The sequence below is a fragment of the Aulostomus chinensis genome, chromosome 5, assembly GCF_037954235.1.
Source record: "Aulostomus chinensis isolate RoL2024-O1b breed Wild chromosome 5, RoL_Achi_v1.0, whole genome shotgun sequence".
Taxonomy (NCBI): domain Eukaryota; kingdom Metazoa; phylum Chordata; class Actinopteri; order Syngnathiformes; family Aulostomidae; genus Aulostomus; species Aulostomus chinensis.
In genome coordinates, this window is record NC_141324.1 from 24,103,653 (window position 1) to 24,122,562 (window position 18,910).

General features: G+C 40.2%; 1 protein-coding gene and 1 long non-coding RNA gene across 2 annotated transcripts; one reads left to right on the plus strand and one right to left on the minus strand.

Annotated features, from left to right (window-relative positions):
• Window positions 1-387: 387 nt before the first annotated feature.
• ccdc24 (coiled-coil domain containing 24) lies at window positions 388-18,306 on the plus strand. Its single transcript, XM_086204051.1, has 9 exons — window positions 388-426; window positions 1,496-1,663; window positions 5,219-5,403; window positions 10,549-10,653; window positions 10,763-10,867; window positions 12,595-12,649; window positions 15,212-15,275; window positions 15,665-15,773; window positions 15,935-18,306. The coding sequence occupies exons 2-9, from the start codon at window positions 1,514-1,516 to the stop codon at window positions 16,977-16,979; spliced, it is 1,818 nt and encodes a 605-aa protein (XP_086060177.1). The 5' UTR covers window positions 388-426; window positions 1,496-1,513; the 3' UTR covers window positions 16,980-18,306.
• On the minus strand, window positions 8,531-11,577 carry LOC147261827 (uncharacterized). Its single transcript, XR_015115874.1, has 4 exons — window positions 11,481-11,577; window positions 10,740-10,794; window positions 10,569-10,628; window positions 8,531-8,719 (listed from the first exon to the last, which is right to left on the minus strand). It is a non-coding gene; the product is annotated as an uncharacterized LOC147261827 (long non-coding RNA).
• Window positions 18,307-18,910: the final 604 nt, after the last annotated feature.

The window sequence follows — 18,910 nt, forward strand, 5'->3', positions numbered from 1 at the left end:
ACAGAGTCCGGAAAGGGGTGGAGGCTGGGGGGGCAAAGAGAGGGGAATATAATGCACTGCCTTTTGTTCATAGCCCATAAGTAAAGTCTGTCCCTCCCCCAGTTTAACGTCTTGAAGCCCTAGTCGGTTTGTACAGGAGCACAGGGACCCCAATTGGGTAACTGTGGCTCTTTGAGGTCCATTGCCATTAATTTTTCGAATTTGACTATATCATTCTCATATTTTATCACACAGTAACTTACATTTTCATTGCAACATCATTTTACATAAATAAACACTGAAAGTACTGTGAAATAAGAAGAAGCTCATTTTAAAACCCAGACCCTGCCCAAAAAAACCCAGGGTGTTTTCATGGTTCTCGCGATACTTCTCCTTAGCAACGGGGCCGTTTGTCTTGGATACAAGCGCCGGTGTAGAGAGCCTAAGGTAAGCTAAAGTAAGCTGTTTTCTCATTGATAACACTGAAAACACATTTTGCAAAACCTTCTGCTTGTGAGAATGAGTCTTGTGTCGTTAGTATCAGAATTATATTTAAATAAAAAGCTCTGTGACGCATTCGCTGTGATTTCCACTTTTGGGAAGCTAGCTAGCTATGCTACCAATAAGCGTGGCGTTTACTTCCTACTGCTAAGATGTCAATCACTTTACTGCATTTTAGCGTAGCAAGTCAATTAATACTCCTTGAATCTTAGTGAGCTTCTAAATTATGTTGTCTGTCAATGGCTAAGTATTGTAAATATAGCACCTTTCAAAAAAAATAGAAATACTACACAAAACTGACACTAAAACATAAAAGAATTCCAGATTTTTATAGAAATATATATTTATCATTTTTGACGATAGATTATAGTCCTTTGGAATATATATAAAAAATATTTCACAAAAGCAGTATGATCCAGTGTATCAAAATATTCAAAAATGTGATGCAATCAATATTCAATTCACTGAAAAGGAAAAGGTTCTATTATGTATGTCATGTGTTGGGTTATTATAATGGATAGGATGTATATTTCAATGTTGAATGATTTATACAATAAATCTTACACAGCATGGAACTGGGGCAATCAGGTAAATACAGAAAGGTACAGTATATTTTTTTATTTTGTATGGTTGAAGCATAAAATATTGTAACATGGAAATATGGTTCTGTTTACAGTTTTAAAAAACTCATTCAATCACTGGGGAACACAAAGTCAATAAGGTCAGATGATGTCAATTAGGATTTTGTTGGCAATGATGATGAGTGCTGTTCAGATGATTTTGTGGCTCAGTTTTGACAGGCTATATAAGCATTGTTTGTGCATTATTAAAAAGACAACAACCTTGGGGCTTTTGTTCTTGCAACTGCTGAACATGTAAACATTAGTGAATCAAATCAGGCGCCATGGCCTTCAAGGTATTTGTACTTATCCAACAAGCCATTTAATTTATTGCTCAACCTCTCCTAATATGGTGTTTATTGTTATGTTAAGCCAGTTTCTTTCCATTTCTTCAGCCTTAGACCACCACCCATATGCAGTCGACCAGTGGAAAGCAGCTCCGGTGCCCAGATCAGTCTCTGTGGAGCCTAATTGCTGAACATGTTCCTGAGTCAGAGCTCCCAAAGATTCATGCAGCCCTGGGCTGTTCCCTGGTTGACATGTACACAGAGGTGCATGCTGAGGTGGGAGAATTTTGTATGTCAATATATGTATGTCTGTTGTCAAAATTTACCAACTTTATTTGGAACTTTTCACATCAAATTCAGTGGGTAAAGGTGGTTCATAATTCATGTTCTTCACATTTCTGGATCAATCCTCTGAAAGAATTTAAAAACTGGGTCTGTCTCTAGTAACATGAGAATACCACCAAATGTCCTACAAGAATTTCCTTTCATACTTGTTCTGAGTGAATAAAAAATGCTCAGCTATGCATTCCTGGGCAGACATCTCCGGTGTTAGGTTCTGCAAGTGGGTTAGTTTTGCTTCATAAACTCAGTAATTACAATTCCCAGACTCCCTAATAAATGTGAACTTGGGTAAACTGGCACTTTGCCACAGTGAAGTCCAAATGTAATCCAGACACACATCAATATTTACTCAAGGCCAACTAAATCTTGGCCCCAAAGCCCCTGGTGTGGAAAGTACTCAAGAAGTTCTCCCTCAGCTCTGGAATAATGACCTCACTCACGAAAGATTTGCAGTGCTGATGAGAAATCACAACCTGAGGTGGAACCTATGGTGGTATACATTTCACAAGATCAGTCAAATCTTGGTCAATTCTGTTAATAGAGGGAAGCAATTTGACAAAACCCTGTGATATAACACAGTTAAGAGAAAAACAGGAAAATGGTGAAACGAAAGTTTTTAAAAAATATTATAAGAAAGTACAATTATTGCTCCTACCTGTAGATTTTGATGCTATGAGGATTTTAGAGGCTGAGACGGTGAGGCAGTTGAAGGAAGCAGGACATGTAGCAACAAGTCCACTGTGGATTGCCAGTAGACAATCACAAAAGATCTGCAAATGTTTGTCTATCGATCAAGGGTGATGTCATTCTCTTGGATTGATAAAAAAAGCTAACACGGTGTGCCAGATATTCTTGAGCTGCAGGAGTTTTCCAATCGATAAAAAGAAACATAGAATATTACATATATTTCATTTTGGGCTATTGCTTCACAAGTATGCACGGAAACATAAGCTGCATAATTAGAGCCAAAAGTCAAAGACACAAGGTTAGCATTTTATGTTATTAGGACAATGCATGCTGGGCAGTACCCAATTTTGGACACTGTTAAACACTATAAATGTTTCTGTACTTGCTGATCACAAATCACACTGAAGCACTTGAAAGGAGCCAAGTCTGCCTTACAATCTCAAGTCTAGCTGCTGGAGACACAAGAATGCAGTTGTGCTTTAGAGATGACATGTAGAACTTGATTTGTGTCATACGAACTCAAAGCTAAATTGTCATCAGGTAATAGCAGATTGGTTTGGAGCATTTCAGAAAATACATTGCACCTTTTATTGTTCTTCAGTTGAATTGTTTAATGTCATGGAACCAAAGCCGGGTGAAACACTTCCAGGTCAAAAATCCCGTCGCTTGTCTACAGATTCTGAATATGGAGGTAGAGACACAAATAGTACGTCTTATCAGCACCCTCCGAGGGATATGAAATACCTCCATTGTGTTGTTTGTCACTGTATGATTTAAACACTGAGCATCTCTCCTTTGACTTAAATCCCTCATACCAACAACCTGAAGTCATTCCTGTTTGTTTTTCTCTCCTCTCCTGCATTCTGCTGTCCTCGCTCTTTTTAACCATTCAACATTGATATCTCTCCATCTGCAGATGTTATCAGCTCTGTGACTGCAGCCACAAGACTGGCCATACAAATGTTCAGCACAATCCTCAAACTCTGCTGTGTGGAGTTCACATGGACTTTAGACAAATGTAAAACATGAAAAAAACTGCTTTTTATATGGAAGTTAAAGCAAGACACACACACAAACAAAAACACTCAGCATAGTCAACTCATACCAATATAATCAGTGTAAATGTCTAAACATTTCAAAGGTGGGATTTAAGCACAAAGAAGAAGAAAGCTAACAAAAAATCACATTGAAATGTTGCAGAATACACACACAAGCACACACACACAGAGGCCCAGTGAGCTTAGTGAGTCAGGGGGTCGGTATAACAGGGTTAAAGAGGCTAATCCTCAACTGTTGATAAGACCGTTTGCTACACAAATTCATTGACTCCATTGTGAGTATGTGTGTGTATGCATCAGCTAGAGGGAGAAGAAATATGTGTGTGCAGGCACATATATATGTGTACTTCGTGCCTATGTGCTTGTGTGACTTTCAGTATTCATCTGATACTTTTTCACCTACAATCTAAGAGGCTGGGTGTAAACCCAGCCAGACAGAAAGAAATTTCTTAAGGCTGAGAGCTTTAAGAAATTTCCGAAGGGAAAAAAACAAAGCACAGAGTGCTTTATTGAACTCTCAGGCTGAAGCGTGCAGGTTTGTTTCAGTTATTACACTGACTTTTGGGTGGATCACTTCCTCTTTTCCTTTTTCCCTCCCCATGTCTGCCTATCTCCATTCCTTTCTTGTTCAGGTTTTTTTTTCTTTGTCCACAACTGTTTCTCTTGCTGTCCTATAATGAATTCAACCCCTCTTTGAGCCACTGTGAAAGGTAATAGCCGATCTGTAGGCAAGTCCACTATTCCTCAATACCACCTCTATCAAGGCCTACATTGTCCACTACAGTTAGATCAGAGGGCATATTAGCCTCTTCTTTTAAAGTCTCTCAGTAAGGCCAATCTTTCTGCGCCTCCCTTGACATGCTCACTCTTTTTCTGTGCAAAAATGAAAATGAGCCCTTGAAGTTAAAAGTATTATCAAACCTAATTTGAATAACTCAACATTATACTCCCTTTTGATTTATTTCTAACTGATATATTTCAACTGTGCTCTGTGAAAATAGCTCCTGGATGAGATCAACAGTTTCACAGTAGTGGGAGGGGAAGGGGAGAAAAATCTTCTCGTTAGCTAGGGAGCCACGAATCCTTTAACATAAACACCTCAGCACCCAAAGAAAGAAAAAGGAAGCCAGAGTAATTGAAAAGGGCTGTGCATGTGTGTACACGTGTGTAATCTGTATGAAGTACACACGCACTCACACCCTCCGCCACACTTAAAAACCAGAGGCCACGTGTTTAGTTTCCTCTAGTGGATTCCCTTGAAGTTCTGTCTGAAGTGGGACAGACATGATTGACAGGCAACAGGTGTGGAGGTGTTGATGAGTTCCAGATATGCATGTGCGTGCACACTAACACAAACACACACACACACTCATACACATACACACCTTTTCACAGACTTTAACCCTATTTTGGACTCTTAGAGTTTTAAACTACATATAATATAATCCTCTACCCCCTTCCCTGAGCCATGAATTCCTGATACCATCGACATTGTAGGGAGCTGGATGATGGATGTCTGGATCACTACCTGTTGACTGCACACTCATCTCGAAGAGTGTAAATCATTCTTGTAAATGTTTTCATGTATTGATGTACCATCCCCCTGTCCACCACCATGAGCTATCAGCAGACTATGAGAACTGGACTGGGATCATACTGCAAGACACATTGCTTACATTTTCGAGTGAGAAAGTGTTCGTGATCAACACTCGCTTGTTTTCACGAAGTGTGTTAACGTTTGCAGGCTGTGATGTGGCACAAAATTTGGCAGGAGAGCCAGGCAGGTGGATCCTTAAGCAGCAGGCCAGGGACCCCGCTCTCACGCCAGCAGAGGCTTCTGGCTGACCCTCCTGCCATCAAAGAGCTGGTGAGAGCTGAGATCCGGATGTTACTACAGAATCTCAAAGAGAAAGCCATCAGAGAAGGAAGGTAGGTATGTGGTCTCACACACACTCTAAACAGCCATGGAATAAATTAATGTAACAGGAAACTAGTCAGTGATGAACCCATTAAGGGTTGACACCTGAGCCCAACAAAGCTTTTTAGCCAAAGTTATGAGATATCCACAACAAATTATGTCAATATTATTCTTGAAATAGGAATTACATGTATTTTCAGCAGTAACTTGTGCTTTATTTTGTTGGATTTGATTATCCAACACAATAAAAGGTAAAGAGTAATTGATGAACAAAGCAAAAAAGATTCCATATCTCCATTTTCAACCTGTGTATAACTAGAAAGCTCTCAGAGAGCACATACCCTTACCAAGGCAAACTTTCAGCCCCTGGTACTTTCATGCTCATGCTTTTGTAAAGCGTATCCATTCCTATTTTATCCTCACTCCAGTTTACACCCTCGAAAACTTTATATTTCACTCATATTGTCTGTCAAATCTCAGGCACTCAATTCAGATTCACTCTTTAAAGATTATGAAATTGAGAAGAGTTTGACAGCCTCTGTCTTGATGGGGAAGTTTGGTTCAACCTATTTTTTGTTCCAGTTTTATGAATTGCTTTTAGACTTATTCAGTTCCTTTTTTCTTAGTTGTGTTTATCAAGCCTGATGCCAAGAGCAGGGATGGGAACACAGGATAAGATTCTGCACTCTGCATTATTTTTTCCTTCAACAAAGACTTCCATAAATTGCTATATTGTGTCCCCTTGTCAGTTACAAATGAGATGGAAAGCAGAGGAACAAAGGGTTTCAGCTTAGGGATGTTGCAAACTGGCTTGAGAATCATGGAACAATAGGATAATTATAGGAGCGAGACATTCATGCATTCCACACCAGATGCCAGCAAACATTTGCCTAGATTTTAAAGGCCTAGTTACTGACAGCTTTTTTTTTTGATTAAAAAAAGATGTGTTTTAACCCTGAATTGCCAGCTAAATACACATCTTCAAAAAAGTAGGAATTTGAGCCCACTTTTGAAACCTTGAGAAATTTTTCTTTTATTTGTCAATGAAGTGCTAACCCTGAACCCTGAAAGAGCACCATGATGTTTGGCACTTTGTGTGTGTCTATTTATGAGGGACGGTCATCAGGAAGTTATAAAATCCTCAAAGCATGGTTATAAAACTTTCAAATTGGTGGTTTTTAATTTCTACAGTTAATCTCACAACTCAGGGCATAGATGATCATGTAGTACTTGGCAATTTAATTACTCTTATTGAAATACTTCAAGGATCATCATAAAACTGCTGCCAGCATGTTTTTGCTTTTGTTTTTTTGTTTTTAATTATACTGCCCTACATAATTACAATATAAGTCTAATTTATCAAAGTGCGAGCGAGGAGGAACAATTGTGTGTAAATGTGAGTCTGCGTATGCATGAGCTCGTAACTATCCCAGCAACTACCTCGCTGCTGCCGGGAATGTTGCCCCACGTCACCTTATAGAACAGCACGACATATTGTTCTCTGTTTTTGTGACTTTACCATTTATTGCCTGTCAATTTGTCAGTTTCCTCTCTATTGTTATTTTCTTTTTCTCTTGTGTCTGTTCATGTTGTGCTGTTAAGTTGAAGACCCCTATCCCATCATCCCAGGTCCTCTTTTGCAGTGCTTGTCCAACGCATTTGTGCCCCGTTAGCTGTAGAGGCTAGATACTCCAGAGTTCACATCCTTTACTTGGACTTATGTAATGCTGAGACATCAATATGCGAGGACAGTGTTCCTTTTCTTGTTGGTCGAGGTACTAAAAATGCTAATTGTTTTACACACTTTTGATTAGTTTGATGTTTAACAGTTCAGATTCCAATTAGCTGTTTCCTGTGTAGTAGCATTTTACATGTAAAATCGTAATTGAACACCTCTTGAGCTCTGGCTTAATACAGAAAGAATGGGACTCTTGTACATCCTGCATTTTGATATCCTTAGAAACAGGAGATGCTGTTGAATGTGGTTGTATAAAGTTTTTGTTTGTGGCGTAAACAAATGTGCCAACCTTTTTTTAAAATCCTTCTTTTATTCCCCTTTCTGAAAATGGTGTTCTCAGTGAACTTTGTGGGGCATTTGAAGGTTACCCCTGACACTTGGAAGATCGTGGAGCAGAAGATTCTTTCCATTTAGATGGTTACATCATGTGGAGAAAAACAACCTTGCAAAATAGGATCTTGAAATTGTGGCCTTGTGGATGGGTTGAACAGAAAATCTTGAAAACTATTAACGTTTGAAAAGCTGTCATTTTTACAAATTTCCATTCCATTGAAAATGTCAGATTCTGCTTTGTTAGCAAAAGCGTAAATAATTTGAGGATGAACACCTAAATTTAAGCATTTCCTTGGTCCGTGCTCCACCTAGGTAATCCTGCTAACAAATAAATGCCTTAAAAACCTCCTTGCCAGGTGTTGTGTGTCATCTACTAACATTTATTGCTGTTTTTGTGTATGTGTTTATACCTAAATCTAAAATTCAAGGAAGTGCAGTCCCCTACAGAATCAAAGACAGCTAATGCATCAAAAGAAATATGAAATGTAGGGTATAATGTGTTGCATGTTACGACAGCTCAGTTGACAGGGATTAATTCCAAAGTAATCTTACAGGGGAAGGTTCTTTCAAGTCAGAACAGCAGCAAGGCTTGTTCTGTTTAAGCTGACAATACAATATCAATAAGGCCACAGGTCTGATGCCCACAACAGCAGTGTGTCTTTTTAAAGTGTCACAGAGCAAGACACAAAGTAGACCTTACTGCTCACACATCACAACTCACTCTTGTAAAGTGCCTCGGCTGGGATGTAAATGGATTACAGTAAGTCTCATTCAGCAGGAGAAATGTAGCCCATTGTTATCGGCTGCGCTAGGAACAGTGCCAGAAAAGTATTGGTGCCATACCGGCTGTGCCAGCACAAATCTCTTTGAAGTTGCCTTCAGTATACTTGTTGACCTTGAAGCACGGTGCTGTGCTTGTGTTTGTGTGTTTTGGGTCACTGCAGTTCAGTTAATTCCAAGTGTGTACCAACTAAATATTTTTTTTCAGGATGAAGAATTTTCTGCCATAAAGATAAGCTGGGACGAGACTTTATTGTCAGTTTCACACTGAATTTTTTTTCTTGGGTCCACTCAATTAATTTTGTTCACTTAAATATGCAGCAATTGCCTGGAGGAACTATTGCTAAAGCACAAAGATAGGGACCAGCATTTTAAGCAACTCTCTTTTTTTCAGTCTTGATCCCTCTTTCTTTCTCTCTTTCTTGGTCTCTCACCCCATCCATCGAGGCAGATGACCAGCCATGTAGAGGTCTGCTCTGAAAAATAAGATGAAATAAAATTCAGTTCAGTTAAGAGTATGGTTCCCTGTTCTTAAGAGAACTTCATTGTCCTGAGATAGCTTTTGTTGTGAATTTGCACGAGATGAATAGAATTAGATTTGACTTTGCACTCTTTCAGTTTCCTTTACCCGACACTTTAACCAAGAATCCTGTGATCAAATTTTTTTGTTTCTTTTTTCCGACACATACAGGAGACATACATCTACTAACAGTCTTCATTCACAGTGTGTTCATATTGATTGATGCATCTTCATCTACACACCACGGCAAGTGCATCCAGATTCACATGAAACAAGAGATAAATAGAAAAATTAATTCAAATTAAATTAGAAGATGAATTTAATGATACAGAAAAGGGGCGGCACGGTGGTGCAGTGGTCAGCACTGTCACCTCACAGCAAGAATGTTCTGGGTTTGAGCCTTGGCTCCAGCACAGGATCTCTCTGTGTGGAGTCTCCATGTTCTCCCTGTTCCTGTGTGGGTTCTCTCTGGTACTCCAGCTTCCTCCCACAGTCCAAAGACATCAAGAGGGGACGAGGCTGATTGATACTCTAAATTGACTGTAGGTGTGGCTGTGAGTGTGAATGGTTGTCTGTCTCTATATGTGTTGGCCCTACGATGGACTGGTGACCTGTCCAGGGTGAACCCCGCCTCTCGGCCAAAGGCTGCTAGGATAGGCTCCAGCCCCCCGTGACCCTCAACAGGATAAGCAGTAGAAAATTGATGGATGGGTGGATGGATACAGAAAAGTATGCATGCCCAGGAGGATCCTGAAATAAACTCAGATAAAACAAAAAGGAAAGCTGGTTGACTCATACTGAAATCTTATTGTTTCAGCTGTCTTTATACACTCTGGTTGGTACAAATATGAAATTAAAAACTTATACCTCGATAAATACTTTCCAGCATTTATAGCAAACACCCAACACAACTAATTTGCTTAAAGCCACAGCAACAGTTGGTGGGTAAAAAATAGTCCTCATTACCATACCAGTTTTTTATTGTGATTCAAACCATTTGTACGGGGGTGTGGGTGTATACCTTGTAAAAGTCAACTGATTTATCTTATTGGCCTCCTTCTGTGTGGTCCTGATGCCTCAGCTGTCCACCCACTCTTTCTCACACATACACACTCAACACACCTCCCTGTCATTGTCTTTGGGATTTTTTTGGTGGGGAGAAAAAGGAACCATTCTTTTCCCAATGTAGAAACAATGAAATCATTGAAGTTGCTCCTCTGCCTGGTGACTGCAGTTTTTTTTTCCCCCAAAAAAAGTCATTCAGAAAAATATTGTCCTGCTCCTGTATACTTTAAGCATGATTGTAACTGACCGCTTACCCTAGTGTCCTAAATTTGTTTTTGTTTTTTTTAGCCTTGTTCAGACTGCCAGTTCAAATCAGATTTTTGCCATATCTAGATTAGATAATCCAGACAGACAGAAATCTGATTTTGGCAATTTGATAACCTAATTTCTACAGATATGTCTCATTCTGATCACTTCAATAAAATTGCAATTTTCCTTTGCGTAACACACCACTCATTTTTCTGTGGTTGTTGGTGATCTTAAGTTTGTGTCTTGTAGATAGGTTGGTGATGTCTGGATGCAACAAATCTGATCTCATCATTTGCAAATACCAGGGTCTGAGGGTAAAAGCACCACTAGATTTTCCTGTAAAGAGCAAGTAGGCATAATTCATGTTTGTCTGAATATATTAGAAAGTCACACTGCTAAATACTGAAAAGAGTTCAAAGTGAAAAAAATGTGTTTTTAAGTTTTTATCTTTGTATGCGGTCTTGGTTACAGACATGATGATGAGTTCTTACTTGGTTACAAACGTGAGACTGTAGCCTTTGCCTGGGGATGCTTTGACACTACCACTGATCCTGGAGACAGTGATACGGACAGCAGGTTAGTAACACATTCAAAACAGAACCTGAAGATTTTAATGAAATAAAACATAAGCTCACAATATGTGAAATTAACTCATTTCTTGCCTTTGTGCCTTCCTCTGCTCCAGACCCAGCTCTCACTCCTCAGTCCAGTCTAACGCTGAAGATGAAATTGAATCAGTGAAGAACAAGCTAAATATCACTGACATTGAACAAGTGGTGGACCACATCAAGTGAGTTACATTAAGTGGATGTTTTTGGATTTGGACCCATTAAAATGAGAAACATTTGTTTTTTGTGCAGTTCAACCAAAGAAGGATTTTTCTTCTCTCAGAAAATTCCATCTGAAAGATTTTAGAAGCCTTAAAGCAGCATTATGTAGTTTTGCTGGGCAGCTGCGCCCTCTGCTGACACCAAGTGTCCAATTGAGCATCTGCATTTTTTGTGAACTCTTACAATACAGGGCGGCACGGTGGTGCAGTGGCTAGCACTGTTGCCACACAGAAAGAAGGTTCCGGGTTCAAGTCCTGGCTTGGGCACAGGATCTTTCTGTGTGAGTTTGCATGTTCTCCCTGTTCCTGTGTGGGTTCTCTCTGGTACTGGTTCCCACAGTCCAAAGACATCAAGAGGGGATGAGGCTGATTGATACTCTAAATTGACCGTAGGTATGAATGTGAGTGTGAATGGTTGTCTGTCTCTATGTGTTGGCCCTGTGATGGACTGGCGACCTGTCCAGGGTGAACCCTGCCTCTCACCCAAAGGCTGCTGGGATTGGCTCCAGCCCCCCCGTGACCCTTAACAGGACAAGCGGAAGAAAATGGATTAATGGATGGTGTTTAATTTTACCAGTGTGTTCAATCACCAGCGATCTCGTAGATATCCTCTGAGGTTGCTTTGTGGGCTCCTGCCCCCCGGGTTTGTTAGTTTAGTTTAACAGGTACCACACTTCCACCTGACAAGGAAGAATACTTGTGATGTCTCTCTGTGATCTCCCTGTTTTTATGTCAACTCACAGAGACATATTCACTTTCTGAATGCACTTGAATTGGTTGTAAAGTCATAGTTCATTCATTTGTTCTCTGTGTTGGTTTCAGTTAACATGGGGTCCTCCTACCTCTTCAGCCTATTTTCTTGCTTCTGTTCCCGACAGCTTTCCTGTCATTCCTGCCTCCTTCATACTCCATCCTTCCTTTTCTTCCTCCATCCCTCAGTTTGAGGCCCACAGGGCAGTGCAGTCATTGGGGCTACTTTAGGGAGAGAGCCTCTTTCCCTCTCTTCCCACCCCCCCCCCCCCACACCCCCCATTTCCTGACTTGACCAGAACAAAACACTCCATTGTCAGAAAATGCATCCCAGACTGGACCAGAGCCGGCAGAAGATTCTTTTTCATTTGAAAGAAATGAATAATGTCTAGTATGGTTATGTAACTGGAGAAGGAGTCAGTGTGTGTGTGTGTGTGTGTGTGTGTGTGTGTGTGTGTGTGTGTGTGTGTGTGTGTTTGTGTGTGTGTGTGTGTGTGTGTGTGTGTGTGTGTGTGTGTGTGTGTGTGTGTGTGTGTGCAAAACACTGTTCCTCCGCAACCTCAGCAGTGCTGCTACAGCTCTTTTGCTATCCATCTGCCACTTTGTACAGCATTTTTAAATTCATAGTGTGTAAAAATCCCTGACAGATGTATGGACCTGATGTAAAACTTGGCAGAGTTCAAATTGTTGTGATTCAAATTAATAAAATAAATGGAATAAGTCAGTATTAAGATGGAAAATCAACCATTTCTAAACTACCAAGGTATTGTATGTGCATGTTGTGACTGTGAAAGGCTGAAGTTTCCACTTTGACCTAGATTTTCATTTTTGGCTCAATAGTTTGCTAATGAAAAACAACTGGCGTGCAGAGGATAAACACTTGCGTTTCCTCCTACCTATCTACCGACTTACCTGTCTGCCTGTCCGTCTATCTGTAGGTCTCTCCTAATAGAGGAATCTGAAGCATTGAAGATACAAGTAAAACATATACAGGTAAGACAGGATACAAATACACAAAGTACTGAAATCATTCATTATCTGTTAGTGCAACAGTTATCTTAATTCTTATTATTAAGGGATAACGACACAATATTTGCTTTGTGATATGTAGCTGTCAAATTGCTCAGTATCCTGCAACCCAAGTCAACACCATATACTATAAACACGTAGAACTGTATCCATTTCAGTTGTTTTGAAGTTCAAGGCACGAAGTCAAACTTTATGTTGTCTATTTTGTCTGCTTATCCAAGACTCATTGCAGCTGTATATCAGATGGAAATATAGTAGAGCAGGACATAATTCTGTATATATTTCAGCACAATGTGGTGTGAAATTTTATTCGAGTTTAAATGTGTTTCTTTTGATTTGAACAAAATTCACTCCAACAGCATGAGATCCAGTTGTGTTAGATTACATGACAATACAGATATTTGTTTCTGTTGTCATTTCAAAGTTTTAATCTGCTTTGAACTTTCTCACGTAGACCGGCTAACTTTAGTAACACCTTCAGATGCCCTTTTACACACCAAGACAAAAGCAAACATTCAGCAAGCCTGTAGTGCTCAGTTGTTTCCATCTGTCTGGCCAAAGATTGGTAGTGCTGAGTACTTTGAATCAAATTACTAACCTCATACATTGATGAACACACACACACACACACGCACAGAAAACAACATACAGATGAATGGTTACAATCTGTTACGTTGTCATACTTGTCCAGTATTATGAGAGAAATGAGGCTTAGTTAGAGGCCAGATGTAGAAGCGTTCTGCAGAACAGATGTGGAAGATATCACTGTGCTTTCTATTTGTGTGTGTGTGTGTGGGGGGGGGGGGGGGGGGGGCATGTTTGCCTTGCCAGTCCATCTGGAAACAAGGAAACCTGAAAAGTGGGAGATATTGAATAGAGGGACAAACTTTAAGACACCCTGTTAGAGTTTGTGTCTTGTATTTGATCACAAGCAGAAGTAGATGTGTTCTGCTACTAAGTGTCACTGTGCCTTCTCTTTTTAGACCGACTCATTAAAATTTGTTCAATTAAAAAAGGAGCTTAGTTGGTAACTTAATAGTATTATTAAGAATTAATTAATTATATTAGTAATAAAGTGATGCTGATTGTGAAAAGCGTCAAGCATTTTAGCAAGGCAAAATTAGCTAGTAAGAGGATAATAAAGAGGAAAATAAATTTGATGACCAAAGGGTGTATTGTTCCAACCTTTATATAATTTATTTCAGAAAGAAATAGAGGAGATATTTTTTCCTTTAGTCATCATGGGACATTTACGATAAAGACGCTTAAGCATTTTCTCCAAAGGATTATGTAGCAAAACAATAATGACACTTAATTAATCCCTGTAAGGAATATGTCTCCTCGAGCAAAGGATTTCTCTCCTGCATGCTGGCAGGTGGGACGTAGCCTTGGCTCAGGTGCAACGTTATGAGCTTATGAGACTCCGTCTTTTGCTGTTCTGTGTAGGAAATCACTATCTTATTCACTAGGATTATACCAGGATTCTCTGTGTGATTTTTAAGTTGTTCTTGATACAAAAATATTGCAAAGGCCTGTTTATTTTCAAATATGTTTGGACGGCTAAATTCACTTCATGGCCTTCTACACATTCCGAGAGAAGCCTACAATGATATACTGCACTGATAATAAGATGGTTAATACAGGAGCTTGTGGAATTTTGTTCATGTTTTTGATTGATCCAGTTAAAAAACATTATTGTGATTGTAAAGACTAACATAATGACAGTAACATCTAGGCCCTTAGAACATCACCAAATCAGCACCAGAGTTATGAGCTACAATCTCACATGAACCACAAATTCTCTATTTTCAGAATGTACTGTGGAGTTGTTTTGGATGTCATTCACGTCACTGCTTGAAACTATACACATTCTTCATGAGCAGCTCTGAAAGACATCACTTAGAGGTTTGAATCCCAACGGGAAACAGACCAAAAATATTTGTTTTAACTGTCAGTGTTCAGGCCTGGGAGAGAGAGAGAGAGAGAGAGAGAGAGAGAGAGAGAGTGTGTGTGTGTGTGTGTGTGTGTGTGTGTGTAATTCACTCTATAGTCTGCGGTTGCTATAAAGACTCCCCATTGTTGGTGTCGCTGGTGAAAAATCACTGCAAGTCACTCAACACACATGAAGACAGCATTGGATTTTGGTTTCGCTTGCTACTGACAGTCGTGCACACACACACACACACACACACACACACACACAAACACACAGAGAAAGAGACACAGTGCACTATGGCTTTCATTTGCTGTGGGTATAAATGTTTTAGGCCAAATTAAGATGGAACACCACTGCTCAATCGTTTAGTGCTTTCTCTCTCTCTCCCTCTCTCTCTCTCTCTCACACACACACACACACACACACACACCCATGCACACAAATTCCTTTCCTCTTTCTCACTTTGTTATTTTTATCCCTTTAATACATTTACCTCCCTCTTTTCCACTTACACCAGGCTTACTTTGCCCTAGTTTATATATGTTACACAGTACTGAAACTCACTCTGGTGTGATTTGCGTTTCTTGCAGGGAAATATTAAAAGACATTCTAGGAGTCGGTGTGAATTTTATAGAACAGAACCTTCACTTGCAGGTGAGTCTTTACTTACATTTTGGCAACTGCTGCCATCTGCTGGCTTATAAAGTTGCTCACTATGGCCAAGTCTTTTCATTTCATTTACTCTGCCGTAACTTTTTATGATATATTGTGAACCCTCCGCCATCCCATAAAATTCTGCAATATATATTTAGAAATTAAAAAAAACAAACAAACAGTAGCCTCGTCTATCAACTCCTGCATAAATGCCATTGAGAATAATGTTTAAACACAGAAGGCCAACCTGAGTAAAGTCACATTTAGACCACTTTCAGTGACATTTGTTGTTTGGTCTGATCTTTATTGGTCTTCTGGTGGTTATCTCTATTCAATCATATTTTCAAATGTTTTCAAACGTTTGAATGGTTGTGTTTATTTATATATAGAGTTGAAAGAACTTAGAGGAGCAATACAAACAGACTTGAAGCTCTACCCCTCCTCATCATCCTCCACCTGCTCTCCTGTTTCTGTGACATCATGGAAAAACCGATTGAGGTTAGTTTGTTGACACCGCACAGTTTGTAGATGTTAAAATTAGATGCTTCACTCTAGTTTGCGACTTGTGCCTTAAGATTCCATTGTTGCCATTTATCCACATACCACACTATGTCATTATGTCTTTAATCTAAACATAATAAAATGTTAATCATTCATAGACTACCACCAGGACAAAGAATCTCTGATGAGGCCCTGCAAGCTTTAACTGCTACATCAGGCTTTAGACCACATCCACCTCCCGCTTCATGCCATGTGAGCCCCAGTCCACCCAGAAGACCGCCTTTAAATCACACATCTATGTCAGCCAAGCCAATAAATACATCACTGTCAAGGACGCGTGATAAGCATAGCAGCTCAGCAGCTTCCACTGGACCAAATGAACTACCAACAGCTAATTACCACGGGATCACAGCTTCCAGGCGCAGAAATATTCATCTTGCAACTTCTGGAAAAGATGAGACAACCGGTGCACGTTCCCATGCCTGCAGCAGCTCTCCTGACCAAGATGGAGCTGGTATCCACATGCGCAATTGTAGTTTTCAAATGAAAACTCAACGAAATTCATCTGTCCACATGGCCCATCTGTCATCCCGTCGCACTATCCACAGCTCAAGCCAGGAGTGTGATTTGTCACCACTGACAGAGAGAAAGGGCAGCCTTACCCCGAGGTCAGAGAACATCAATATGAACCCCTCACCCATTCCTCCTCTCAGCCCTCTCCGTGATTCAGGAAATTACAAGTTCAGTTACAGTGGAAATAATACGGACCATTCTGTGTCAAGCAGAGGAAAGTCACTACAGAACAGCTGCAGCAGAGGTAGTTCAGTGTCAGTCGGGCAGTGTGATAATGGCAGAGGGAGTCTTCCTCCTGGTGTAAAACATTCAGTATTGTCTTCAACTGGGAGCCATCCTGCAAAAAAAGACACCTTGAGGAGCAACACTGAAATTAACAGGACAAACAATGACCACCTTGATGATGTGAACCAGCAGCTAAGTAGCCTCCATCTGACAGACCGCACTTCACATTATCCAGGAGGTATTCAGGCTGCATGTAGACAGTTAAAACTTCGAAAAAATAATGAACAATTCTGTACTTCCTCCAAAAAACCCCAGACTGAAAAGGAATTTTTCAACACTTTCTTAGAGCCAGTTCCTCCTCCAAGAGTCTGGTCAACAACTGACCAGACAGCTGGAGTTAAATAAGCCTGGACGACAAAGACGACTGTTTTTGTTGTGTGTGGAAATACTGCACCCTTGGGACAGTTCTGAGCAAAAAAAACAATACAGAACATGCTGTTATGATCAGAGGCCTTATGATATTTTGAACAAGTCTGTAGTGATACACTAATCCCGCGATACGATACGATACACGATATTCGGCTCACATTACGATATACATCACGATATTCAGCTCACGATCCAATTCGATACACTTACATCCTTTTCTGAAAGATTTTAAAGGGACAAAGTGATTTTGGTGACATGAGTGTTTCATTGACTTGGATTGAATTAATTGAACTGAAAGCATCAATTACACAACATATGGCTCTGACTGGCAGCTTGCAAATGCTGGACAAAATGAATCAAAGATGTGGTGAAAAAAGTAGTTTCATTTATTGAAACTGAGTGCAGTGTAGCTTTCAAGCTTTTGAAAAGTAAAGTGAACAATGGAGAGTTTAAGTGCAGCAAGTGGCCTTCTTTGGCAGCTTTTTTTGAGCTTGATACTGAACATGAGGTAGCTACTAACCAGTCTAGCCACAAGGTTAACTAAAAATAAACTATGGCAGCCAATAATACAGTTCGTGGGTGACAGTAGCATAGCGGGGCTCCATCACGTTCACCATGAGCCTAAAGCCGGTGTTTTCCACCACCAAATAATCCTGACAAATAAAGAAGGCAATGGACTCCGTAATTTTCTGCGACCTTGGTGAAGAAGATGGGAACTTGTGGCAACCACTACCGACACCGTCCAGCGTGGTTTGTTTTGGGTGGCGCCGCTGATTCTTGGGCTCGGTCTCAGTTAGCGTCTCCTTGTCCAGATGATGACGTTTTAGGTGGGCTCACAGGTTGGTGGTATTTCCAGAGTACTTAACGTTTGTGTGACACAGTTTGCACACTGCCATACTTTGGTCCAAATCGTCGCTTTCCTTTTTGTTTTTGAGCCCAAAATGCTCCCACACATCTGCGTTTAAGCATGCAAGTGCTGGATTTATACTCGCCGCCAATGTTTCCTGTAAACTGCACGTTTCTGCAATCGTGCACCGTTCGCACATTGTCAGCATACAGGAAAATGTATGCAGCGCATAGACTCGGTGAGTGACAGTTGTCCAGTCAATGATATGATACGGTTTACTTAGGCTACGCAGCCAATCATAGCATTGACAGTGCTTGTGTATGTGCCCTGCCCATATGCACTGTGGCAACGTGCAGGTTAGCTAGCTAACAACAGTGTGGCAGAGATAAGAGATGGCGACGGTAGCTCAGCGGTTGAGTTGTAAACCCCTGTAATATTAAAAGTAAACTCATAACAAATGGCTGCTTTAATTTTCTAGACGTCGATTACTTGTCGATTACACATCTATACATAGACTTCGATTACACGTTGATTAGATGTCTATACATAGAGTTCGATTACACGTCTATATGTAGACGTCGATTAGACGTAGGACATGTCGCGTGTGATAGCTTCTGTACTGTGATTTTCAGTTTGTTGTAGTTACCACTGGAATCCCACCAGGGGTCACTGTCGAGTTTGTCTTTTTTCTTGGTGAGCAAAGAACTGGTTATGGGCTCAGGCTACGACGAATAAGAGACTTTGCAAGGAGTACATGTGCAATGCAAGCAGGAACTTCTTTCTGCAAAGTGCGGGACACGGGAATGGGGCTTAATGTATCAATACTCGCGGCTGAAAAATCGATACTCTGGGGAAATAAAATATCGATATATATCACAGAATCGATAAAGTTGCTCAGCCCTAATTTTGAAAATGATGAATTACATTGTTTCTCAATATTGCTGGAGAAAAAGTATCAGTTTCAGATTTGCCTTAGTTTTCCTAAAGAAATAAATGAATTTGAGTTCTTGAAAACGTGACAAGATGAGTTTGTAAAGCGAAAACATGAACGTGTGAATGC